A 27,626-nucleotide genomic window follows, 5' to 3' on the forward strand; every position below is an offset into this window, starting at 1 on the left:
GTACCATAATTGCTTAATGCAGAAAAAGTAAACCAAAATGTCAAACATTGCAATTTATTACTTTTGCCATGAACTGCATAATATTGAATCTTGAATTGAATTCCAATGGTTTCATGCTTTTAGCAGCCAATAATTTGCTCGTTCCATATTCGTCCTTGTTGCAAGTGAAACCATATTTAATTTAGTCTGGGTCTTATTTTCTTTGAACTTGTGTAGTTGTGCTCATTGTTTGAGAGAATGTGGGCATGTCATACAACCTGTCCATGTTGGCATCTGACTAATTTGTCTAGCTTGTGCCAAAATACCGTTGGGTTTCATTTGAAGCCTTCAGCCTTTGACGTCAACAACAAAAGAAATTGGAAGTGTCTTCTCTGGCCTTTTAAAAATTCATAAGCCTATTTATTTTGCTACCCTAATGATTATATGGTATGTTACATTTTATTATTTGCATTTAGCATTGTCTCTGCTGTCCATGACTCTATCAGAACAGACCTGTGGCCCATTTTTGGGTCACGACCAACCAGTTGAGAATCAATAGATTTTAACACTTTATTATGTCTCTCCTTCTCATTATATTCTCAGTGACCACGTTTACATGCACTTAAAAGTGCTGTAAGCGATTGTGGCAGGGCGGAGGTTGGGCCGGGTCCTAATTAGGCTGATTAAGCCTGAGAGGGATAAGGCCGACCGGAGACGGCAGTGCGACAGAGAGAGAGTTATGGACAGCTGTCCGACACCTGTGTTTGTCTTTTTGGTTAAGTTTATCATTAAACCTTTATTTATATCGTCAAGCCGGTCCTCGCCGCCTCCTTTCCATTGAATGTGTTACACTGGTGCCGAAACCCGGGAAGGAGGAGGGATGCGCTGTAGTAGAGTCCTCGCCACTACCATCCACCCCAACGGAGCAGCCGCGGCCATCCGCCGGGGGACGGAGGAGCCCGGCCGCCTGAGAGTGGAGGAACGGCCGCCGACCACGAGGGGAGGAGGGGCTCCTAACCGACCGCCTGGAGCAGTCAGGGCCGCTGCCAGGGGTGGAGGAGACCCCTTCTGTCCACTGAAAACGCGGCGGGGCATTCCGTTCACCAGGGGCCGGAGGACTGCCTCCAATCTGCCCTGGGAGGCGCGGCTGTCGTCCACTAGAGGCTGGAGGAGTGGCCGAGGACCAGGCTATGGCGTATCGGAGAACCGGCGAGTACGTTTTTTTTTTTTCTCTCTCTCTCTCTCTCCCGCTGCCACTCCACATTGGCCTTTCCCTCTTTTAAAATATTATTATATTAAGTTGGTATCATCGGCCGTTACGGTGTGTATGTACTATGTTTTTTTTTATTGTTGTTTCTCTCACCTTGTCACCCTCCCAGTTCCAGGAAGGCGGGGATGACCTGCCGGCAGACGGGGCCGGAAGGGCACGCCTCCCCCCAGGGAAGGGGGGGGGGGTGCGTATGTCATGCCGGGGGCTCCCCGGCCTGAGAGAATGAGGGTGGAATGTGGCAGGGCGGAGGGCGGGGCCAGGTTGTGATTCCACACACCCGGCCCATAATTAGGCTGATTAAGCCTGAGAGGGATAAGGCCGACCGGAGACGGCAGTGCGACAGAGAGAGAGTTACGGACAGCTGTCTGACACCTGTGTGTGTGTGTTTGTCTTTTTGGTTAAGTTTATCATTAAATTTCTATTTATATCGTCAAGCCGGTTCTCGCCTCCTCCTTTCCGTTGACTGTGTTACAGTGATTTTTTTTCATGGAAAGGTATGCAAAACAGTTTCCTACTCCCTTAAAAATTTTAATGAAATAAGTGTCCTGAGATATCTCACCGGTCTCTGTGACAGCTGTAGACTTTGTAAACAGCAAACAAATATGTGTCTGCGGACCACAGACATTGATACTTTTCACCTGTCAATAATTTTGCTTGTTCTCATAGTATTGTAGTTGCAGTGAATTATTGAGGCTGACTGCCATTTTTATGCCATGTTGTTCATAACAGTTGTCTGTTGAGGGCGCTATCTTGCTGCTGTTGTTTTAAACAACCATTTCTGCACAATGTCGATCTCAATAAAGCTCATTTAACGGCTCAGTCTCGTGGAAGTAGATTGGCTGAAATCGCTTGCAGCACCTTTAAGAAAATGGCTTATTCCATGTTTTTTGCAGAAAGTGATATTCTGAAAGGTCATGTGAATGAGAATGCTGATTTCTTTATGACATTTAAGGGATTAAGAGAAAGCGGTTTAACAAACCAAGGTTTCACCTCGAGAATGCAGCTTAATGTGACAATTTAAACACATAAGCACCATTTTGATGGGTGTTTGAAGAGTGCACATGTGCATGAACAGACCAGATATGTCATAGGATATAGCCCTAAAACAAGTAAACACAGTGGAAAGAATTCAACATTTCTCGGAGTACAGTGGGAAAAGCACATACACTATAAACTATACCAATTTTTATACACCAATGTAAAATATAGACGGTCCCTCATGTTTGCATATATGCACTTGTGCATTGGGGGAATCCCAGAGTTTTACGCAAGAGGGAAACCCCACTATTGCAGTGCAGTTCTGCTGCAGGTCACGATGCAAAGTTAAAGGAATGTTCTGGGTTTGGTACAAGTTAAGCTCAATTGACAGCCTTTGTGGCATAATGTTCATTAGCACAAAAATGTATTTTGACTCATTCCTCCTTTTCTTTAAAAAAAAAAAAAAAAAAGCAAAAATCGGGGCCTGGGTAGCTCAGCGAGTAAAGATGCTGACTACCACCCCTGGAGTCGCGAGTTTGAATCCAGGGCGTGCTGAGTGACTCCAGCCAGGTCTTCTAAGCAACCAAATTGGCCCGGTTGCTAGGGAGGGTAGAGTCACATGGGGTAACCTCCTCGTGGTCGCTATAATGTGGATGCCACAGAGAATAGCGTGAAGCCTCCACACACACTACGTCTCCGCGGTAACGTGCTCAACAAGCCACGTGATAAGATGCTCGGATTGACTGTCTCAGACACAGAGGCAGTTTGTATTGAACCCGGAACATTCCTTTAAGGAAACAAAAACAGCAACAACTCTGGAATATCTGCAAATAAAGCGAAGAGACAGAGAATAAAATAGCAACGTTTTTCTCAGATGCCATTTTTGTTATTTACACAAGTATCATAGGTAAATTACATTGCTGTGGAGAAATTGTTTTTCACCGCATGTATATGGGAGTAAAGTGTACACCGCTTATACAGTGCATGTAAACCGGAACGCTGCATTCTCGCAATAAACCGCTTTCTGGTGTCCATGCAAACGTAGTCAGTATCTTGTCTTTTCTTGGTCTCTTACAGGTTTTACAGGTTCTTGCTGCCCTCCCTCTGTCCTCTCTCCTGCCCTGGAGAGATGGGACAATGTCTCTGAGCTGTCAGGAGGTTCTTGAGCATCTCGTCACACTGACTGAGACCTCTAAACACAGGTGAACACACTGTGAACACTCAAGTAGCACAGTTCTCTTGTAACTTCTATATTCTTCATATAACACCTCAAACTGGATTCCCTTACATTCTCAGCATTGATTGTAAATCTTAAAAGGTGAAAAGATTATTGTTTTCTTAGATCCTTTTACTTCTGCTAGAGGCACAAAAAGTAAAATGTTAACAACAATAGCTATTTAACTTAATTTTAAAGATTTGAACTTAAAAGATTCCACAGACATGCTAAAAACACCCCAGTTATTTTCTCAGCAGCTGTAGACCTTAACGAAACTTCTTATTGTTGAGGTAGTGGTTTTGGGGTGGTAGATATCCCTCTAGGAGGCGAGAGGTACTCTGTTGAGCAGCTAGCGCTGTTAGCAGAAACCGTAATGGCTCTAGATGTGGGCCCTGACAACAAAAGAAACCACACATACCTGTGGTCTCCAGCTGCCCTGCATGCATCAATCTCCCTTTCATACCTACAGCAAAGCGAGAGGGAGATTGATTTACACATTAAAGGGCCACAGCTACCTGTGCTTTCAATTGAGTGTGGATGTGTTTGTATGCCTTCATATAGGGTAATTCCCTATAATTTGTGGGTATGTATATGCTTAGAGGTGGTGTACGAGTTCTAATATGTGTTTATGTGGCTGCACACTATGGCAGCAGGTGCAGTTAGTCTGTTGTTTTTGGCTCCTCGGTGCCTGTAGGGGCCCCTGAATAACAGACACCTTCACATCCCAGTGCGCTGTGAACACAGGCTTCAGTATTACATTACAAAGACTCCACACTCACGCTTTCAGTCTCTCCCCTCACGTCCAGTATGGCAAAACACTTGGTGTTGTATTGTTATTTGTGTGATGTGACATGATACGAGTCTTTTGTAGCTGGGGCAGTTGCCCTGTGATTAAGCAGTGCCGTAAGACTTGCCGTGTTTGTGTTATTGTGTAATGCAGTCGGACAAATGTAGTGTTGTGTAATGGCACATTTGCTGAGTGTATTTTGGGAGCCATGTTCTGTTGTACAACACATGCTGAATTACCCCTTCTTTGAGATCAAGTTAGAAACAGCCCCTTTACACTTGGCCTGGGCCTCATTTTAGAGTGTGTCAGCATGTTGTTTTGTTTTTACAGTATTATGCTAGTTTTGTTTAGAACATCATTACATTTAAAGGAACTACAAATCGGTCTATGTACCGTGAGGGTGCATGGCCGGCACTGAGTCAACTAATCAGCGGGAGAGAGAGATAAAGGGGAGCTGGAGACGCCAGTTCGGGAGAGAGAGACACACGCGGCCACGTTTCATGTGTGTCTGTTCGTTTATGTTGTTTTAAGTTGATTTATATCATTAAACCTTTTTGTTGACTGTTCAGCTGGTTCCCGCTTCCTCTTTGCCCTCCTTATGCTGTTACAGTGTTTATTTGTTTTTGATTTTTAAAATCGAAAAACAAAATATAAATTTTGCTTTGAATTTTTCTATTTTCATTTAAAAAGAAATGGGCAAAATTACTTTAATTACTAAAATTACTAAATTACTAAATTGAGTTGATTTCTCATTTTTACATTTGTTAAACAAAGCAAATAAACAAAAAAATCCTTTCATTTGAGAAAACGAACGTTCAAAGCATAATTTATATATTTTTTACTTTTGAAACAAAATCAACGCAATGCACACAACCCCAAACCATTATCTTGCATGCATACCTGCAGTTATATCTGGTCGATATATTGAATATTTATATTTTCAGTATTTTGTTGGTCATATAAAATGAAGCAACATTGTGAATATTGTGATGATTTTTATGTGCTTTTTAATTTCCACTTAAATTTCTTAAAAATGTAAGAAGTAGGCCAGTTTCGCACCCACTCTTTCCATCAGTATGACAATGCAAAAGTGACAGATTTGTGTGTGTGTGTGTGTCTCTCTCCTAGTGTGGAGCTCTACTGTGCTGCTCTCTCTCTAACGTCCCAACTGGTGGTGCACCTGGCTGAATCAACACTGCAGGTAAGGAAGAAGAAAAGAAACGAGAGCGATTAAATGAAAGAGGGATTCAAGATACTTTTTGGCTGCAAGATGATTTTTCTTTGTTGACAATGTGATTTGAATGTGATCAAGACTTCAATCGAAATTTTGGACACACCAACTCATTCTTTATTGTGACTTTTTTCCCAGAATTTAAGAAATAGATGAAATTACTGTTTACAATCATATTCTAGGAATTGGCACTTCCGGGTTCTTTTGGCACCCCAGAAAAGAACTGCTGTCGATGTGTGCTTTGTTCAAATTGAGCTGAAAATAGCCAAAAACACTGGTGTCTGGGGCTGAAACACCCCAGTTTCCAAACAATTATTAGAGATTTGGGCTTCTAATTTAAATTTATTTTAAAATGTCCATCAGGAACAGTGGATTACGACAAACTAACGCCGGGTTCACACATTCTCCGTGAGTGGGGTGGTCGCGTTGGACGTTCACATTGGATGTTCACATTAGCAGCGCCTCTGAGCAGAAAATAAATTTATCTATGGGATAACTCTATGCCAAATTTTTTCTTTAATAAGGTCATAATAAGCTGAGGTTATTGCTGCTTCAAGGACAACAGCGGACAGTCATGTGCACTTCATCTTTATCAGCACACTTGGTTGTGATTGGTTAATGATGTGTCTATACTGTACACTTATATACGCAGAATGGCAAAACATCCAGCAGTTTATTAATTATTTCCTTTAAGTTTCTTCTTTCTTTATGTAACTTCCTATTAAGTTATTTTATTGGGTTTACGTGCATGCAGACACATAAATTGTAGTGTACTATAGGTTCGGTTTGAATCATTTTGATTTGCTTTTGTGTCTTTTCAATGATTATTTTAGTATTGTACTGCACCCAGAGCCGCTGAGCTCAGCGTGAGCCGCATGGCAAAAATAGGCTCAACACTGAAACTGTCCGTTCACTGCCACTTCTGGGACCCGTCACCTCATGACTCACGCTTGCAGTGTAAATGGTGTCATCTGTTATTATGGACGCCGAAACGAAAACGCGCTGCTCACGGAGGATGTGTGAACCCGGCGAGGATTTGATCACCTTCATTACTATTGCATCTACTTTTTTTTAGACCAATTTGCTTCGCAACTGCTGTTGTTAGATTTAAACTTTTCACAAATGAATCGCACAAACTTTTTTTTGCAAATGGCTGTTTTTAATTTCCAAAGTGCAATTGCTGTGACAGATTTGAGGTCAAATATGATCTAACAGTTATCTTATACCACCATGGAACAACGCCACAGGTAAGGAAGGTAACCGCAGGTAACCGGACGAGCGTCCACCACCACAGCACATAGTGTTTGAGAAAGGATGTGCAAATAAAAATAATGGAATACTTCTAAAATAGTCTTTTTGCATTTTTTTTTAATGCAGTAAGTAACTTGTTCAATCAAAACCGACTGTTATTAAGTTTAAATATTGAATATGATGATATTGACATCCAATATTATTATTTACTGTATGTGGACCAATAGTTTGAGCAGAAAAGACACATTGCATGTCTGATGGTAGTTGTAATTTTTATATGCCACATTTCTCAGGCTATAGAAGTGTGTTGAGTGTGTATTTATGGTGGATGTGTATTCAAGTTAAACTGGTTTTGTCAACAGTTCAAAAAGAACCTACATTTCTTCACTATAAACCATAGATATCCCTTTATAAAAACTTTTATTGACATATACTAGCATTATTCGTGCATAAAATAAAACAGATTATTAAAATTACATCACTGCTGGTCAAAAGAACCCTGAAGTGCAAGTAATGTAATTAAAACTATGAAATAACACAAATGGAAATTTTGGTAATTATGTAGTGGTTAAAAATGTTTAACCATCCTATAATTTAGATTCTTCAAAGTAGCCACCCTTTGCCTAGATTACAGTTTTCTCAACTAACTTCATGAGGTGCATCATGTGATGCTTTGTAAACAGTATTGAAGGAGTTCCCATGTATGTTGGCTTGTATGCTACTCTATCCGTGTCCTCTTTGAAGAAGTGTACCACTTGCAAAGAAGGAACATGGTAATACCGTGATACTTTGGAAGTGTAATATGATACTACTATGTTTTTTTGGACACTACCATAATGGTATTCTTTAAAGTACAATATAAATACCAAGGTATATGAATAAGGTGATCTTTCAGTACTGTGGTATTACTATCTATTATCATCACTGTACCATGGTACCACCATCACGGTATGTTTTTCACAGTTTAATAAAGGCCATATCAGGGAAGTATTGCTGATGTCCCCTCAGTTATGTGTATTATATTTGTGTGTGTGCGTGTGTTTGTTTGTGCACGCAGCAGGAGCTCAGTGAGGATGCAGTAGCCTGCTTAAGTCAATGGGGGGCGTTGGTCGTGCAGGGCTGCGGTGAGGAGCAACCTGTAGAGGTCAAACTGATGTCAGCGGAGGTGCTGGTGAAGGCCGTCCCCACCTTACTGACAGCACCAGCACTGCCTCTGGGTGAGCGTTCAACTATAGTTAAAAATAAGTAAAATAAAGACTAATTTTTTCTTTCTTGTGCTTACTATTAAAACAGGAACCAGTTTGCATAGGATATATCAAAGGGCTCAATAGCCTTTAAAGGGATATTTCACCCAAAAATTATAACTCTCTCATTGTTTACTTACCCTCATGCTATCTTAAACTCGCATGACTTTTTCTTTTGCGGGACACAAAAAACATTTTTTTTTTTTTTTAAGGATATATGTGTTTTTGTTCATTCATTCAATGGGGTCCAAATGTTTCAAGCTCCAAAAAGCACCTGAAGGCAGCATAAAAGTAATCCATGTGACTTGAGTGGTTTAATCCATGTCTTCTGAAGTGATACAATCACTTTGGGTGAGAAACATACCAAGAAATAAGGCCATATTCACTATAAATCTTGACATCTGCAGTCTTCTTGGCACATTCATGAGAGAAGTTTGTTCATACACTTCCACGTGCTTGACACATACGCAAAACGCTGTACACATACCAGTCTCAGTGTTGCCAGGTTCGCCATTTTCACAACCCAGATGGGCTATTTTGAATCTCTGTCTTGAAACCTGCAATTGTTTCAAGTGTTCCAACTGGTGTTCCAAAAGTGTTCCAATTGGGCTGGATGTTAAGATTTGTAGGGAATAAGGACGTAAATTTTGTCTGATTCTCACCCAAAGCGATGGTATCATCACTTTGGGTATCATACATGGATTAAACCACTCAAATCATATGGATTACCTTTATGCGGCCTTCATGTCCATTTTTGGAGCTTGAAAGTTTTGGACCCCATTGATTTACATTGTATGGACAAAAACAACTCATGCATCCTTCGAAAAATCATTGTTTGTGTTCTGCAAAAGAAAAAAGTCAGAGTTTTAGACAGCATGAGGGTGAGTAAATGATGAGAGAGTTATCATTTTTGGGTGAACTATTCCTTTATGTCAGCCCTGCAAAACCATAATTTGCTCCTGGTATTTGTAGTCAAAGTCAGGTGGTTTTAAGGGAAGGGACATTCTCATTCTAGAGGACATTCGATTGGACAAAAATTTGGAAATGCCCCAGAATGCAAGATGAGTCATCAATATTTGTGGTCTGTTTTCCTAAAAGAGAAAGACTGAAAATGTTAAATGCTTATATCTTCCGAAAGTTCATTTTGTCAACTGAGTACACTAGCATTTGTCTGGCTAAAAGACATGGACCAAAACCATTTTGATTTCATGGCATGTGTTTTTTGTGTTTCAGGTATCACACACACTGTGGCATTATGGAGGAGTCTCTTTATATTATTACAGGACGAAGATCAGGACGTGAGGGACAGAGCTGCTGATTTCACTTGCTATATCCCAGCCCACTTACACAACAAAGGTATACACATACACAAACACACACACACATACATATTATAGGAATGTTGTGGGTTCAATACAAGTTGAGGTCTATGGTCAGATTTTTTAAGCATTATATGTGTTAGCATGAAACTTGTGAGATTAAATCACTCCTATTACATGTTTTAAACCTGGAACATTTCTTTAAAGTAATGGGGATGATGATTTTACCAAGCCATGACTTGCATGAAACAAACCCAAAACAACACTCAAAAGAGCTCAAAGAGATCAGATTGAGACTGCTGGAAGGGGCGATGTTTGGGAGGGATGGGTCGGTGTTGTTTACAACCTTGCTTGACTGAGCGACTGAGCAGAGGTGTGAGGAGAGGCGGAGGAACGGCAGTCCTGCTCCTTTGAAATAAAGGTGTGTGGGTCAGTGGTACACAGAGGAGCAGCACCTCTGTCCCATAAATCAGTCACATCAATACCACATCATTAACACATTCCCTCACATACTGATATCCTGCCTAACAGGGGCAAGAAAAACAAGAGCAGGGAGGAGAAAGAGACTGAAACCTCATTCACACTGGGCTCTGATCCCGGGATATTGGAGGGATCTATGCCGGGGAGCCTTCTGTGTGAACGCAAGCCGGTGCCGGAATGCCTGAAAATTTGATCCCGGGATCAGACCCTAGTAACATTACCGGGGTCAATCCCTGGACGTGTCTGTGTGAACAAAAGCAGAGCCGATACCGTGAAGGGTGTGTGTCGTTGTGATGACGTAGTTATCATGCGAAGGAGAAAGTTTGAGTGCAGAATAGAGATTCAACAGATTCACGGTGTTTAAAAAACATATGGTTGTCTTAAACTGTTACTATTATTTTTTCATTCACGGCACTGTGCGAGTCAGGATTTCTTTTCTGTTTTTTTGTTGTTTTTTTTAAATACGTGTAAAGACACTCCAAACCTAAAATAGGGAGAGCTGTGGCTTTGTTGTGTATTCATTTTTAAGTGTCAAAATTACTGCTATATCCTACATGACAAAGTTAATGACTTCTATTGACATAATATTTTAGTATATCTTCTATTTATTTGAATTAGATCAGATACAGTTGTAAGAGGGGGATTTTACGCTGTAATATGGTCACGTGCCCCGCACCTGTTACAACGTGCCCCGTAGGTGGTTGTAACCCGTAGGTTGTAATATTTCATTTTCCTTTTTTCTAGGTAGATGCCAAAAAAAGTACACGCTGTATTCTTAAAGCAAGGACACATATTTGTACCGGACATGTGTAAAAAATTATGTAAAAAAGACACTTTGAACCCCAAGTGTATTTACACAAACTTAAGAAAAACAAAAAGTGTTAGATTGTGCCCCACTCTCCCCTACAATATCCGTGAACATCATTCCACAGAATTTGCGAAAATGAATGTAGACTAAGTGAAAATACGGTAGGTAGGCTAAAGACCACCTTACAAGAGAAACACAAACAGATACAGTACACTTTTACCAGTTTTGTAATGACTCAGTGTAGCTTTTTAGCTCGCCACAGTGCTTGCAACATTACGATAGGCCTTAGGACCACAGAGTTCCAAATAAAGTGCTCAATGAGTGTAGACCTGTGATGTAGTTGAGTGCACTTTCACTGTTTTAAAGAGGTAATTCAGGTGTCTGGATCACAGTAGTGGGTTCAATACTGTACACTCCCAGTACAGACAGGTCGTGGAAATCTGTTTGTTCAACTGTTTGAACTATATGAACTGTTTGTTCATACATTTATTTTCTTAACCCTATAAAGGGCAAGAACATAACGATACATTAAACGTATTTATTGCTATGTTCCAACACATTAGGTTCCAAATGATAAATTTCAGTTTTTCTCCAAAAGTAGATTTTTGTTTTTAGTTTAACCATACGCAATTTATTTGTTTAGTGGGTGACCATACGTCCTCTTTTTCCCGGACATGTCCTCTTTTTTGGACCTTAAAAAAGCGTCCGGCCGGGATTTGTACATTTGCGAAAATGTCCGGGATTCGGCTTTAGTTGCATTATGATGTGCATCTGGACTAATACTTCATTGTGTGTGCGTATATTTGCATTGCTTTAACCCCTCTTTGTAAGTCCCGCCTTCTCGCACACCAATTGGTTGATTATAAGGGGCTTGCAGCAACTATTGGCCAAATTCCTGCCTGTCAATCTCTCCACGAATGCACGAAGCGCTGTTGTGTTCGGCATCAAACAGTTGCTTGACAGTAGCAGCAAATGACAGCTGAGTGGAAACAATGCCCAAACGAAAGTGCAAATTTACAGAAGATTTGCACAAAAAATTCCCATGCTTTCGTCCAGGTCGAGATCCGTGGGAAGCAGGATGTATGACATGTAAAGCTGGCACTTATATGTCAGTTGCTAATAAAGGTGCAAGTGATTTAAAAGCACAAATTAGCTCTGAGAAACATAAAGGGTCAGCAAAAGGTGAAAGTTCATCAGGTAAATTAACGGACTACTTTTTGCGACCAGGTAAAATTGTTATCACATTGCTTCATTTTCCATGGCCATTCAAAATAATAGTAATAGTAAATGAAGGTACACTCGTGGCATCAAATATTTTATTTTAGTACATGGACATTCAAAAGAATGTTGGAAATTGTTATTTATTTATATATATTTATGTTAAGCTAATAGAGTGTCTTTTTCACTATATTGAAGTTTGCATTCATAGTAACACTGTTTTGAACCCTATTATTATATTAATTTTGCAGTCCCAGAACAGTTACCGGAAACGACTTTTCCCAGGGTTAATACCGGGATCTCTGTGTGAAAGGGGCTTGAGAAGAATGCCTGGTCCCATAAATCTCTCTCTTCCTTTGTCGCCATTCTATGCCTCTTACAACTCAAATCAATATTTTGTGTTCATTTTCTTTTTGCTAAGTAGCTATATAATAATGTATAGTCAGACGGTCATTATTGCAAAATTACACCTTTGGGGCGATACAAGACACCTCAGGGTCCTGATCACCCTGTCTGGGTTTTATTTGGGATAGTGACTGACTGACTGTACATTATCCCCCACATGTTTATTGAGCAACAACATGGAATATTTGTACTTTTAAAGGTCCATTTGTCACTACGCAGGAATGTTTAAAAAAATGTTTCAGGTTCAATACAAGTTAAGATCAGTCAACAGCATTTGTGGCATATAGTTGATTACCACAAAAAAATTAAATATTTCGACTCATCCCTCCTTTTAAAAAAATAAAGCACAAATCGAGGTTACAGTGAGGAACTTCCAATGGAAGTGAATGCGGCCAATTTTTGGAGGGTTTTAAAGGCTGAAATGTGAAGCTTATGATTTTATAAAAGCACTTACATTAATTCTTCTGTTAAAAACTTGTGTATTATTTAAGCTCTAAAGTTGTTTACATCATTTTAACAGTCATTTTAGGGTTTTAGGGTTTACAGCATTACGTTGTCATGTCAACAAAGTATTAAAATTGAATATAACTTTACACAGAAATGCTTAGTAAGCGATTTTATCACACTAAAATCATGTTAACATGCATATTCTTTACATCTTGTGGCTATACTTTTGAAACAGTGAGTATTTTAACATTTACAAATTGGCCACATTCACTTTCTTTGTGTCTCACTGTAACCCAGATTTGTGCTTTTTTTTTTCAAAGACAAGAAGGGGTGAGTCGAAATTAATTTTTGTGGTAATCAACATTGTTGCTTGCTCTTAAATTGTATTGAACCTCAATATTCCTTTTAGTGAAATGCAAAAAAGCAAAAAGGTAATTTAAAAAATGGTCAAAAACTACTGTAAATTGTGACTGGTCACGGTACCTAACATATACACGTTTCCTTATACATATACTGTATGTCAATAAAAATAGAAAAAAGTCCTGGATATGTTATTGGTCAACTAGCAATTTCCAGTTTTCAGACAGAAACATGACCCTTAAAAAATACGTATACTCTAAAGCAGTGGTCACCAATTAGCGGACCGCGGTCCAGGTCCGGAACTCGGCTTTGTTCCATCCAGACCACGAGACAATTTGATATTTGCTACCCCATCTCACCGTTTCTATACTTCCAGTGATCAGCGTGGCAAAACAACGGAGCAGTGTACAGCGCAAGCGCTCGGGTGCAGATAGTACTGATCTTTCAACGCTGTATCCTTGAATACTTTTCTCTTTTACAGAACACGCTTTATCTATACCCTTTCAGGTGCTGCGAACAAGGCCTCCTATGCCCCTTGAGTATCTAAAAATATTCAAACACAAATACTGGACTGTTGTCCTTCAGCTTCAAAATAAACAGTTGATTTGATCTTTTAATATTAATAACAAAGTGTTCTCGATTGATGAACTCCATTTAAATATTTGAATCTTTTGGTAGAAGATCCCCCAAACCCCAAAGCTTTGGCTTTGTCTCTGGAGCCCCAATGTCCTAATCCTTGCCCGGATTTAAAGAGACTGTTTTGACTTTGATGTTTTGTTTTTTTTTCTTCTTCTTTTACAAAGTACTATGACTGCCAACTTGAAAATTTACAATTAGGACTACTATTTCAAAAAATGAGCATTCCTTATGTCATTTCATAGCTATACTGACTACTAACACCATGTAAGTTATTGTTCGGACCTGTGCTGAGAAGGAAATCCAGAGACCAGACCTCTTGGAACTTTAACTGAATACCCCTGCTCTGAAGTAGCTAACTCTAACTTGATCTCCCACTGTAATCACATTTCTGGATTTGTACTTGGCCCTCTCTCTTTCCTCTCCGCCACAGTGAAGTCTTTGTCAGTACACGAAGACCAAATTTAATTAAACACTTTTATTCCTCTGCTATTTCAATACAAATTGCGTTGGAAATCAGAACCCATGGCATCACTTGACAAGGCTTTTAGGGGGTGAGAGGTACATCTGATAATAACATTAAGAGGGAACAGGACTGTATTCTCAAGGGGAAACTCGGGAATGTAATTGTCCAAAGTGCTGAAAGCTTTTCTCCTGTATTTACAAGATTTTTTGGGTAACAGTGCAGTCTCCCGTCAGTTACAGATACATAGCCTAAAAAGTGTAACTAGATTTCTACATTTTCTGAAGAAAGGATGTACCCACCAGTGCCACAATGCTAGGCTGTTGTGTGTGGTTGCCAATGCATTGCAGTGGTGGTGTTGTTGGTTGCTAGGTCCCTGCTTACTAGCCAAATAAGCCCAACCCCTTGGTCCCTAGATATGGCTTGGGTCCCTCCTTCAAAGTAATTCTACAGTGCAAGGAACTAAAATGTAAATAAAGGACTTTTTTTCTAGTTTTATCAGCCGTGAGGCGAAAATTGTACGTCTGATTGCTTTGGAAAATAATAGTACCCTGCAACAAGCCGTATTTAAGTTATCATTCATGCTTGTAGTACAAACGGTGCGGGACGGGTTACATGCCAAAGTTCAGTGCTTATGGTGAAGGTTTGGTTGAAATCCCTAACCCAAGTGCCATTAATTATGTTGCCTTGATATATTATTATTGTTGTCATAATAATGTGAATCGCCATAATAATGATTGTTTTTTTCCACTACAGAATCTTTATTAACTTGGCATGTTTATGTATTCAGCAATATTACTGTTATTAAATGTAAATGGCAACACTTCCCCCCACCCCTTATTATATCCAAGTGAAACGTGCAGTCCAAAAGTTTGAACATTTGTTGCTTGCATTACTCCAGTTGGTATTGGTTTTGGCTGGCCTAGTTTGATTTTTGAGGACGTTCTCACCATTAAATACAGAATCAGCTAATGTCTAACTCCAATGTTGTGTGCATAATGTCTTTAACAGTAGATGCCCTCTAGTCATTCATGTAATGGATCACAAGGATGGATCTGAACTGATCCATGGATCATCCATCCATTAAACTTGCGGTGTCCAAATTTAGCACAAGGGTGCTCAATCATTACAGACAAGAGATTTTTTTTTTGGCAGTAATAGTTTATGCATATTGACCTTGTGTAACTTAATTTAGCTTGTACGTTTACTATTAACATGCAAAGGTTGCTAAGAAATAATGTTATAAGGATCTTGAGGTACCATATACAGGTGCATCTCAATAAATTAGAATGTCGTGGAAAAGTTCATTTATTTCAGTAATTCAACTCAAATTTTGACACTCCTGTATTAAATAAATTCAATGCACACAGACTGAAGTAGTTTAAGTCTTTGGTTCTTTTAATTGTGATGATTTTGGCTCACATTTAACAAAAACCCACCAATTCACTATCTCAAAAAATTAGAATATGGTGACATGCCAATCAGCTAATCAACTCAAAACACCTGCAAAGGTTTCCTGAGCCTTCAAAATGGTCTCTCAGTTTGGTTCACTAGGCTACACAATCATGGGGAAGACTGCTGATCTGACAGTTGTCCAGAAGACAATCACTGACACCCTTCACAAGGAGGGTAAGCCACAAACATTCATTGCCAAAGAAGCTGGCTGTTCACAGAGTGCTGTATCCAAGCATGTTAACAGAAAGTTGAGTGGAAGGAAAAAGTGTGGAAGAAAAAGATGCACAACCAACCGAGAGAACCGCAGCCTTATGATTGTCAAGCAAAATCGATTCAAGAATTTGGGTGAACTTCACAAGGAATGGACTGAGGCTGGGGTCAAGGCATCAAGAGCCACCACACACAGACGTGTCAAGGAATTTGGCTACAGTTGTCGTATTCCTCTTGTTAAGCCACTCCTGAACCACAGACAACGTCAGAGGCGTCTTACCTGGGCTAAGGAGAAGAAGAACTGGACTGTTGCCCAGTGGTCCAAAGTCCTCTTTTCAGATGAGAGCAAGTTTTGTATTTCATTTGGAAACCAAGGTCCTAGAGTCTGGAGGAAGGGTGGAGAAGCTCATAGCCCAAGTTGCTTGAAGTCCAGTGTTAAGTTTCCACAGTCTGTGATGATTTGGGGTGCAATGTCATCTGCTGGTGTTGGTCCATTGTGTTTTTTGAAAACCAAAGTCACTGCACCCGTTTACCAAGAAATTTTGGAGCACTTCATGCTTCCTTCTGCTGACCAGCTTTTTAAAGATGCTGATTTCATTTTCCAGCAGGATTTGGCACCTGCCCACACTGCCAAAAGCACCAAAAGTTGGTTAAATGACCATGGTGTTGGTGTGCTTGACTGGCCAGCAAACTCACCAGACCTGAACCCCATAGAGAATCTATGGGGTATTGTCAAGAGGAAAATGAGAAACAAGAGACCAGAAAATGCAGATGAGCTGAAGGCCACTGTCAAAGAAACCTGGGCTTCCATACCACCTCAGCAGTGCCACAAACTGATCACCTCCATGCCACGCCGAATTGAGGCAGTAATTAAAGCAAAAGGAGCCCCTACCAAGTATTGAGTACATATACAGTAAATGAACATACTTTCTAGAAGGCCAACAATTCACTAAAAATGTTTTTTTTATTGGTCTTATGTATTCTAATTTTTTGAGATAGTGAATTGGTGGGTTTTTGTTAAATGTGAGCCAAAATCATCACAATTAAAAGAACCAAAGACTTAAACTACTTCAGTCTGTGTGCATTGAATTTATTTAATACACGAGTTTCACAATTTGAGTTGAATTACTGAAATAAATGAACTTTTCCATGACATTCTAATTTATTGAGATGCACCTGTATGTTACAGAGGAGGAATTCACTAAAAACGCTTTTCTACTATCGGGCCAAACGGTTCTGAGCACGGTGAGTAACGGTTCCAACAGTATTTCCAATTGAGCATGGTTTGGTATGGTTTTAGTTAACCATGCTCAAGACAGAGAATCGTCTGGTGGAACGGCTTTAGTGATGTGGCGACTGATGATTGATCACTTGCTCAATCCTGATTTAGCAGCATCACAATGATATAAGAAACCGTAAACGTGTCAACAAGCCTAGATCAGTAAAGAACAGCACAATTCTGCAACAAGAACCATTCAGGTCGATGGTGGAAAAGTACTTTAAGATTGAATTTGGTCCGCTGATAGCATGGTTTATTTGCACATGCTGTCTGCATTGATTTAGCACACTATTCACTAAACGAATTATGTAAATCAAGTAACATTGCAAATGGCTAAAAATTTTGCCCTGAACGCAAATTGCATGCCGCACTTTCCCGACATGTTCTTCTGCTGTTGTAGCCCATCCACCTCAAGGTTCGACGTGTTGTGCATTCTGAGATGCTATTCTGCTCACTACAATTGTACAGAGTGATTATCTGAGTTACCGTAGACTTTCTGTCAGTTCGAACCAGTCTGGCCATTCTCCGTTGACCTCTCTCATCAACAAAGCATTTCCGTCCTCAGAACTGCCGCTCACTGGATTGTTTTTGTTTTTTGTACCATTCTGAGTAAATCCTAGAGACTGTTGTGTGTGAAAATCCCAGGAGATCAGCAGTTAAAGAAAAACTCAAACAGCCCGCCTGGCACCAACAATCATGCCTCAGTCGAAAGCACTGAGATAAAAACAATTTCCATTCTGATTTATATAGAAAGGATGCATACTTGTGCTTAAAATAATGAAAATGGCTTAATTTAACTACTGCGCACCACTGTTTCAGTGCATTTAGCGCCTGGTTAACTAGGTTGGAGGTGGTTCGTGAATAAGACGCAGGTTTTTGCAATGAAATAGAGCAAAAAAGTGGCTCAACTGTTTGGTGAATTCCCCTCAGAATCTCTTTCCCATAAATTTTGGAGTCATGTGACCGTGTGCCAGGCCTTTTAACCAGCAAACACCTGGGTGATACTGTAACACTCCTGTTAGACAGGTTAGGCTGATGTGAAGAACTCTAAAGAACTCTAGCAGACGTCTTAGTTTTGGCATAAATGTGTCAGATGAGATCTGTCTCCAGTGCTTTACCTGATACTGCTGACCTACTCAATGCCCAAGGTCATAATCATGGCAGTACATTAGGAGGAGAAATGAGTTTCATGTTCCTCCAAAACGGTGAGTGTGTAAAGGTTTGGCTATACTTGTATGGGCCAGGTTTTTTTTTAAATGTCCTTACAAATGTAGTGAAACATGTCAAAAAGTGAATTCTGGGGATATTATCAGCGGTCATCACTATATGATTTAACAGATTTGGGTGTGTTTTGGGTATTGCAAATCATCACAAATCATGTGTAAAACCATTGTGTCTATAAGATGTCCTCACTTGAATATAGTGAAATCAACATGTGTGTTCACTTGGCTATAATTTAGGGAAACATTTGTCCCCAGAAGTGAGCTAAATTTACAACTTCCCTTTGGGGACATCCCGGCTATAGGATTTATAATAGTATGGAATTTATAATTAGCTTCATATAAAAACAATAGAAGTCTTTTTATGTCCTCATTTGGTAGGTAGGTAAACACGTGTGTGAGAATGCTTGCATGTGTACATGTGTTTGTGTTTGGGTATGAGCCTACTCTATTTCCTGGGTTCTCATAAGTCTCTAAAGGAAGTTAGAGCTGTAAAGTGTGTGTGTGTTCGCACCTTGGCACCACTCTCGCCCACACCAGCACTTCCTGCTCTCAGACTTCTTGCACCTTGCTTTGGGTGTGTGTCCACGTGCGCACATATGTTTGTGACAAGAGTGCACGGATGCACATGTGGTCATTCCCGCATGCACAAAGATAAATCTCTGCTGACATACAAAGCTCTGTGTCAGCAATTTAAAACTTGTTCAGCCTGTAAGTGAGAATACACTACTAGTCAAAATTTTGGACACAACTGAATTTATGTTTCTCATGATTGTAAAAGCCTCTTGATCTGCAAGTGCATGAGCACAACAGTCTGGTTTCAGAAGTAAAAATGCCTTTTTTCATAGGGGAATTGATTATTAACAATAACTTATAAACCTGTAATGACAGACCTACAGTGAGCTCTGTGGATAATCGATGGAATAAGTAATCAGTCCATGTTATTTCAAATTCTTTTTTTTTTATTTATTTTTTTTTATCGTGTTTAATAGCGGAATTCCTGGTGAAGAACTACATAAAAAATTCACAAACATTGCTGTCTACAATATAATGATAAAAGGTCTAGCAAAAATGCATTTTTGTTTGTTTTTTTAAATGCAAAGTGGAAAAAAGTGCAGTGTGTAGTGAGTTAAAAAAACAGCCTTGCAAGTAAAGGTTTCAGCCCATAGCTTTCTTCAGTGCACCAAAACAACAACACATACCTTTAATAGACACATAATAAGGGATTGAGACCAGCTGGGCTTGATCAGAAAAAAGAAACACTCTTAAAGTAACAGAACTGATATAAAACTTGGATATATTTTTTGCACACTGCACTTCTATCCACTATGCAGTTGGTATCCCAACACTCAAACTGCTTATATACAATTTTTGTATATATCTGGATATTTTACAATACACTATATATATATATATATATATATATATATATATATATATATATATATATATATATAGATTCTATATTATCAACAACCTTAGTTTTTAATTTTTTCATCAATTACATTATTCGCAGTGTTTAATGGGATCGTAGTTTATCTTTTTTCCAATTTGCTAATACTTTTTTGCATCAAATCAAAGTCTGTAATGCTGTGATTCACCTCGGAGCTTGTTACTTTGGTTCATGGCTTAGAACTTCTGTATAAAGACTATTTTGAAATCACTATGGAAAATAATGAAGGGAAAAAATTACTTTCGGAAGCAAGACAGCTGAAAAAGTGGGCAAGCACTGATGCGCTCTATCTCCACTGTATTCAGTGGTTTAAAACAGTTTCAAATCCATTGTGAGAACCACTAACTGCCAGTAGCATTATGAGTATGGTAGAACTTAAAGAAAGGAAGGATTTAAAGAGGTCATTCTTATGCATCTTCTCTGATCTCAGCACCCCTCTCGTTCACCCAGCCCGTCTTCCTGCTCACCCACCAGCCCTCCCTCACACCGACACCCAACACTCTCCCAGCTGCGCTTACTCACATCCCAGGTTTGCTACACACTAAAGCCCTCTTGCTCTTGTTATTCACTAATTTTTTTAATTAGTTCCAGTCCCACGACTCCCACAGATCAATTATGGGAATGAAATGCCCTCCTCTTTCCTCTGGATTCTCAGCACAATTGTGCAGGAAAATCTCCTTGAAACACCTCACAAACATCTCCGCTGTTGAGTCTAGAGCCAAGATCAAAATGCATCTTTACTTAAACTGTCAAGTCAGTTTATGAAACACATTCAGAATGTTTATAGATGTGTTTTGTTTTCCTGTAAGTCAACTGGTATTCTAGCAACCCCAAGGTCACGGGTTTGATTCTCAGGAAACACACATACTAATAATGTGAAACTTGAATGCTAAGGGACATTTCACATAGGACACGTTATTGCACCTATCTGTGCTATTTTTGAATTGTTGATTATGTAAATATGCGCAAGACCGATACATTGCATCTCGCTAGCTGCCTTTCCACCACTAGGCCAAACAGTTCTGATTGCGGAACCGTGCCGTGCCGTCCCGTACCGATCAAGGCTAGTTAGCACAGTTAAGGTTTTATTTTCCATTGTGTTGCTGCAAACTCAGGAATAGAATGGACTGAACGAGCAGGTGACCAACTGTGATTCGCGACATCTCTACAGGGGTTCCACCTGGATGGTTGAAAATGCTTAGATAACCATGCTGAACAATTAAAGCCAGGAACGGTTTGTAATCGTACCAAACCATTCTCAAGTGGAAATGCAACTGGAACAGTTATTGTCTGTGTTCAGACATCTGTCTCAAGCCGTGAGCCATGAACTTTTAAAAACACGCCTCGAGATCCCAAGCATTGTGTTCCATTTCATTGTATTCTGTCTCACTGTTTTGTAAATGCAAGAACACGTCCTGTGTGCCCCTTAAGACACTTTTGTACAAAAGTGTGTGCCAAATACATACATGAATGTAAATATGTTTTCTAACTTTAAAATGGCAAGACATCATGTATTTACCATAAATACCACATGTATTAAAACTCACTTGTCATCTGCAGATAGTCATATTGAAGCTGCTCCTAGAACCAAAAGCATTAACCTCATCACGTGAATTCCAGTGCAATTCAAAATAAAGCGCAGAAATAAATGTTCTCAAACTAGACATATCAAAGCTGAGTACAAAAACACCAGCACCTTTAAAGTACTCGCACTCTTGCAGATAAAAACAGAACATCTTGTTGAGTAAGCACAGAATAGATTGGGAAATCATGTGATTGAAGTGTGAAACCACAGAAAAGGGACAAAATGGAAAGGAGCTTGAGTTTCCTATTATGTCTTAAGGTCTGGGTGCTGGGTATTTGGTTAACCCTGAACTGCATCCAACACCTAAGCCTGACACTTTTTCACCCCATGGGGGATGAATAACTCCTCTGACATCAGAGCCCTGCAAAGCAAGAGATGGGATGACCCAAAACATCACCTAGCGAAAGGACCATGTCACCCTCTGAGTCTACACAGTCAGTACCTTTCTACCTTGTAACATCAGCCGGTGGCCCTCCACTTAAGTTTGCCATGGAAAGCCGATCCGTTGGTTCTTGTGCAGCGATGTTTTTCTAGGAGTTTCTTTTGGGGGAAGGGATGGATCAGAGGCCTTTAATGTGTTGCTTTACTTTCTTTCCCCAAGTTTAGTTTTGACTAGCACCTCCTGGTAACTTTTGTAGTTGCCATAGTAATTTGCATGTCAACCTCTGAATGGGGAGGAAGCACAATGGAGGAAAACCAGAGTTCAGAACAAACTTCTGCTTCAGCTTTCTCACGTTTTCACATTGACTGCTTTGATGCATGAACAACTTGGGTTGTTAAAGCCAAAGGGAGTTAAGATGGCCGTCTTGGATGAGTGTTTGTTTTGTTGCTTCTGTAGCACTTAAGTGCATCTTTTCTCACTACCCTTATCTTGTGTCTTGTGCCTCTATTCTGAGATTTAACTTACTCGATCATTGTGTTAAAAGGCTCTGGCCTACCTTGAAACTATGTGAATGCCTGTGTTCATGCATATGTTGCCTTGTGGTTTCGAATGCGCATGTTTTGTTCATGAGTTATAGTTTTGTTTCTCTCAAATGGGTTCCATCCCAGGCAAAGATGGAAACACAGTCTAGAGAACAAAAAGAGAGCAAACCATCAATCTTAGGCTGTTGCTTTACATCCAACACTCTGGCAAATCTCAGATTGGGAGCAGATTGCATTGAGGGAATGCACGACCTCCCTGCATGAACCCAGTAATGCTTTGGAGACTAAAGAAAACAGAATAAGATTGAAATTGCTTATTGAATTGCTATATTAAAATTTTCCATTTGTGCGTTCCAAGTCTTAAGGAATCCTGTACGCAACGTCAGAGATTATTTATCAAAATTGTAAACGTTTTGAGTTCTATGGGCCAGCGTAACAAATCCACCTATTGAAGTTGTGCCACATTTCTAGGTGTTACCTTGGGTGCAGTCTCTCCTCCTGTTGCCCTGGAGATGGGGGTGGGTGTTCTGTGCCAGCTGTTCCAGATGTGGGACCAGGTGTCTGCTGGCATTGTAAACTTGATAGAATGGCTCCTGGGAGATGAACAGTTGGAAACAAGTTCTGAGGAGTCACCTGAACTGGTAAGTAGCCCTTTTGCCCTTTATTTTTATGTCTGTAGGCACAATAATTTGTGGTGCTTGATAAGGCAACATTACTATTATTATTGCTCATTCTTTTTTTCAAATCCTAAAACCAAAGGACATGAATGATACCTTAAATTGTGTGCTGTATTAAGGAGTGTTATTACTTTTCCAAGCAATCAACGAAAAACTAACGAAAAAAACAAAAATCCAATAGACTAACAACCTGTCTACACCGGACGCGAGCAACACAGCGCGTCGTGTCGAAGGCAACTGTTGTGACGCCGACAGTGGACACATGCCCCGTTAAGAGCTACTCCAGCCACTTTATTATCCTGTCCATCTGAAATAAAATGATTTTACTTACCAATTATCATAGGAGTGAATCTTTCTGCAATTAATTTCACTTGTTACACATTTAAAAACCTTCTGACGGGCCCCATTTACACCTTACATTAACGTGTTTCCAGTGTTCAGATTGCAATTGGATAGGACTTGACCACATTTAATGACAGTGTAAATGCACCCAAGATGCATTGCGATCGGATCACTGAAACCACATGTGGAGGCGGTCAGGGATGGATTCTGACCACATTCAAAAAAGTTGTAAATGCAAATGCATTTTCGTTATCCGGATACAATTACGTAAGTAATTAATTGTGCGACGAGGTTACGCTAAAGTCATCTGTTGTTTAAGTGCTGTGTTGTGCATTTAAGCCTTTCTCTGTTTATTCTGCAATCACAAGGGAAAAAATCACAATTTATTACAATCACAACAGACAACAGTATTGCAATTTTGTCACCTGAACAACTAACATTATCCCATAAATTATTCCATTGGAATACACTTGGAATATCTCATCTCTCCCCTTAAATCCCCACTCGCTTTCATCTCTCTCCTGTTCACTCACGTGAAACCAGGCTTTACTCGCGCGTTTCAGATGAGAAGCATATTTAGCACTTATAAAGCATTGAATGCGAGATAAATATCAATAAATTTGCTTCAGCGATTGGTGGCCGCCAAAAAATCCTGAGTAATTCAGTGTTTTTAAAATTTGCTGAAAGACAGAGAATTCAATTGCCACAGCCTCTGATGTAATATGTATGTCACGTTTTTCAATTTGCATGGGTAACTTTGATCGGATCTCTATTGGATCTAAGCAATCAAACTAGTGGACGAAAAAACATGCAAAAAAATCCCAAAGACCAACACTGACAGAGGGGTCCCAGCCATATCTAGAGGCCAGAATATCAGCGTTAGCCCTTTTATGACTTTTACAAGTAATCATCCACTTAGTAACACCCTGTCCATTTAGAAACCACTTTGAATGCCGTAGCAACCACATCAAAACACCCTGAATGTCTTAGAAACTGCATAACATTTCCCTAGCAAACACCACAGGCACGCACAACTCACATTTTCATTAGAAAATGTAAAAAATATTATTAATGTGGGTCTGTCTTCTAATTGTCCTCTTTAACCAGGATGAAGAGTTCCTTTTTGAGAAGGGAGATCTAAACCTGTGGGCAGAGCCTATGGTATGGGCACGGATGTTGCATGGACACCTTTCTGCCCTCTTAAGTGTGCCACTCTCCCCTGGCGTGAGTCCTGCAGAGCTGGACAGATTAGCAGCCATTGCAAACCACAATGCCCTGGCTGTTCAACAAGCAATGAAAGCCCTCCCTACACTGCCCCAGTTTTCGGCCACCATTGAGTATGCCAAGATAGTGTTGCTACAAGAGAGAACCTCACTCGCTCAGAATCTTCAAAAAACACTGAGACAAGTTGACACTTCTCAGATAAATTTGTAAGATACAGCTATTAGTAGTATATTATGAAATTGTTTTAATCTCAAAGTGGTTTTCCTGTTTAAGAGAAGTAGTGTGCACAGGCATGACATTGACCGCAAACTTTTTTTTAATCGAAATAAAGTGGTTTTATTACAATCATTTGACTATTTGCTTACTACAATTGTGTGTATGTTTGTGGGTTTACTTACAAGTAATTATTCTTTTGGGATATATTTGTCACTAGAAGTTGGTCAAATCTGACCAGAAACTAATATATATACATACACACACACACACACACACACACACACACACACACACAGGCAGCCAAAAGTTTGGAATAATGTACAGATTTAGCTGTTTTGGATGGAAATTGGTACTTTAATTCACCAAAGTCACATTCAACTGTTCACAAAGTATAGTCAGGACATTACTGATGTAAAAAAAACATTGATTTTTGATCGTTAGATTGGTTCGTTAAATGATAGTTAGAAATAGACACCTCACATGTCCTCAGCTGACAGCTTCACTGAATTCTACCCACTCAACACCAGTTTCATGTACAACAGTAAAGAGAAGACTCAGGGGTGCAGGCCTTATGGGAAGAATTGCAAAGAAAAAGCCACTTTTGAAACAGAAAAACAAAAAGAAAAGGTTAGAGTGGACAAAGAAACACAGACATTGGACAACAGATAATTGGAAAAGAGAGTTATGGATCTTAACCCCATTGAGCTTTTGTGGGATCAGCTAGACTGTATGGTGTGTGAGAAGCGCCCGACAAGACAGCCACATCTATGGCAAGTGCTACAGGAAGTGTGGGGTGAAATGTCACCTGAGTATCTGGACAAACTGACAGCTAGAATTCCAAGGATCTGCAAAGCTGTCATTGCTGCACGTGGAGGATTTTTTGTTGAGAACTCTTTGAAGTAGTTTAAGAAGTTCTGAACATTTTTTTCAAATTGTAATAGTAATTTTTCACATTATTAATGTCCTGACTATACATTGTGATCAGTTGAATGCCACTTTGGTGAATAAAAGTACCAATTTCTTTCCATAAGAGCAAAATCTGTACATTATTCCAAACTTTTGGCCGCCAGTGTGTGTGTGTGTGTGTGTATATATATATATATATACACTGATCAGCCACAACATTAATTCCACCTGCCTAATATTGTGTAGGTCCCCCTCGTGCCGCCAAAACAGCGCCAACCCACTACCCTGCTATTCTTCTCACCACAACTGTACACACTTTGTCAGTTCAAACCAGTCTGGCCATTCTCTGTTGACCTCTCTCATCAACAAGGCCTTTCCATCTGCAGAACTGCCGCTCACTGGATGTTTTTTGTTTTTGGCACCAGAGTAAATTCTAGAGACTGTTTTGTGTGAAAATCCCAGGAGGTCAGCAGTTACAGAAATACTCAAACCAGCCCATCTGGCACCAACAATCATCCATGTGATTATCTAATCAGTCAATTGTGTGGCTGCAGTGCATAAAATCATGCAGATACGGGTCAGGAGCTTCAGTTAATGTTCACATCAACCATCAGAATGGGGAAAAATTTGATCTCAGTGATTTCGACCGTGGCATGATTGTTGGTGCCAGACAGGCTGGTTTGAATATTTCTGTAACTGCTGATCTCCTGGGATTTTCACACACAACAGTCTCTAGAGTTTACTCAGAATGGTGCCAAAAACAAAAAACATCCAGTGAGCGGCAGTTCTTTGGACAGAAATGCCTTGTTGATGAGAGAGGTCAGCAGAGAATGGCCAGACTGGTTTGAACTGACAAAGTCTACGGTAACTCAGATAACTGCTCTGTACAATTTTGGTGAGAAGTATAGCATCTCAGAATGCTAATCAGAGATACGGGTTGGTGCTGTTTTGGTGGCACGAAGGGGACCAACACAATATTAGGCAGGTGGTTTTAATGTTGTGGCTGATTGGTGTATATAGCTGTGTCAAAAAGTGGCATATATCAATTTTCAGGAGGTACAAGCTCTACTCGACTTCACATTCTAGCACAGAAACTGATTGTGTGGAGCAGTACATGCTTATTCACAACGCACGATGCATGTCCCGGGCATAATAAACACTAGAGCGGATTTACTGTATGGAGAATGGAAACTTCACCCGCAAACGGTGAGCCAAGTGTGGGAGAGATACGGGCAAGCTGCCTCACTGTATCTCTTCGCATTGCCCGAAAACACTCACATACTGTCATCTGAACCAATGTCAAAAACGAAACCGCGTTAGAGAAACCCAGCGTGTGATACAGACTGAACGGCAGCCAGAGATAATAGTTTTGAGATTTCAGCATTTAATTTGTTTTATATCTGTATGTGAAGTGTCTAATAATCCATTGTCAATGTACACTTAAGTTTACCTTGCCAATAAAGCTTGAATCTGCCCATTTAATAAAAAATAAATAAAACAATCTACTGCAAAACGGCAGAAGATTTTGCCCAACATTTAAATACAGCATGTCCACAGATTTTTTTTATTTTTTTTTAATTTTTTTATGTATAATACATATACTTGTATCAAAGATTTATACCTGTGAAAATGTCTAATTAACTCATTAACTAATTAACATTGTAACATCTACATATTTAAATAATTAAAATAAATTATGACTAACCAAGTTCGTGCAAGTTCTTTGAGACGAAGTATAAAGTAAATATGTTTATGATTATATTTTAATGTTTGTTTTAATGTACATGATTGATCGCAATGACAGAAAACTGTGTTTTATAGTTATAGTTAAAAAAAAAAAATTACCCACAGCCCTAATATATACTATTTCAAAATTAAATAAATATACAATGATAGTTAAAAATAAGTAATAATGTTTTAATCATTTAAATAATAATAATAATAATTAAGGGTTAGTCTGTTGTGTTTATAATCAGCTTTTTATACAAAAAACAATTTAAGTCTATGGTATGTCCGGATTTAAATTGCAAAGTAAACGTGTTG

The 27,626-nt window shown here is 39.6% G+C and overlaps 1 protein-coding gene across 3 annotated transcripts in view; it reads left to right on the forward strand.

Annotated features, from left to right (window-relative positions):
* Nucleotides 1–24,966, forward strand: part of LOC127412164 (thyroid adenoma-associated protein homolog) — a 128,706-nt gene extending 103,740 nt beyond the window's left edge. For 2 of the 3 annotated variants that reach the window (XM_051648306.1, XM_051648307.1), the window contains exons 33-38: nucleotides 3,305–3,429; nucleotides 5,359–5,431; nucleotides 7,770–7,929; nucleotides 9,190–9,312; nucleotides 22,690–22,859; nucleotides 24,345–24,966. In XM_051648306.1, coding sequence (XP_051504266.1) covers nucleotides 3,305–3,429; nucleotides 5,359–5,431; nucleotides 7,770–7,929; nucleotides 9,190–9,312; nucleotides 22,690–22,859; nucleotides 24,345–24,671 — 978 coding nt within the window. In that variant the 3' untranslated portion in view covers nucleotides 24,672–24,966. The remainder of the gene's footprint in view (nucleotides 1–3,304; nucleotides 3,430–5,358; nucleotides 5,432–7,769; nucleotides 7,930–9,189; nucleotides 9,313–22,689; nucleotides 22,860–24,344) is intronic. The other variant, XM_051648308.1, reaches the window with a different exon arrangement.
* The last annotated feature ends 2,660 nt before the right edge of the window (nucleotides 24,967–27,626 follow it).

Source organism: Myxocyprinus asiaticus, chromosome 21 (genome assembly GCF_019703515.2).
Source record: "Myxocyprinus asiaticus isolate MX2 ecotype Aquarium Trade chromosome 21, UBuf_Myxa_2, whole genome shotgun sequence".
Classification (NCBI taxonomy): Eukaryota; Metazoa; Chordata; class Actinopteri; order Cypriniformes; family Catostomidae; genus Myxocyprinus; species Myxocyprinus asiaticus.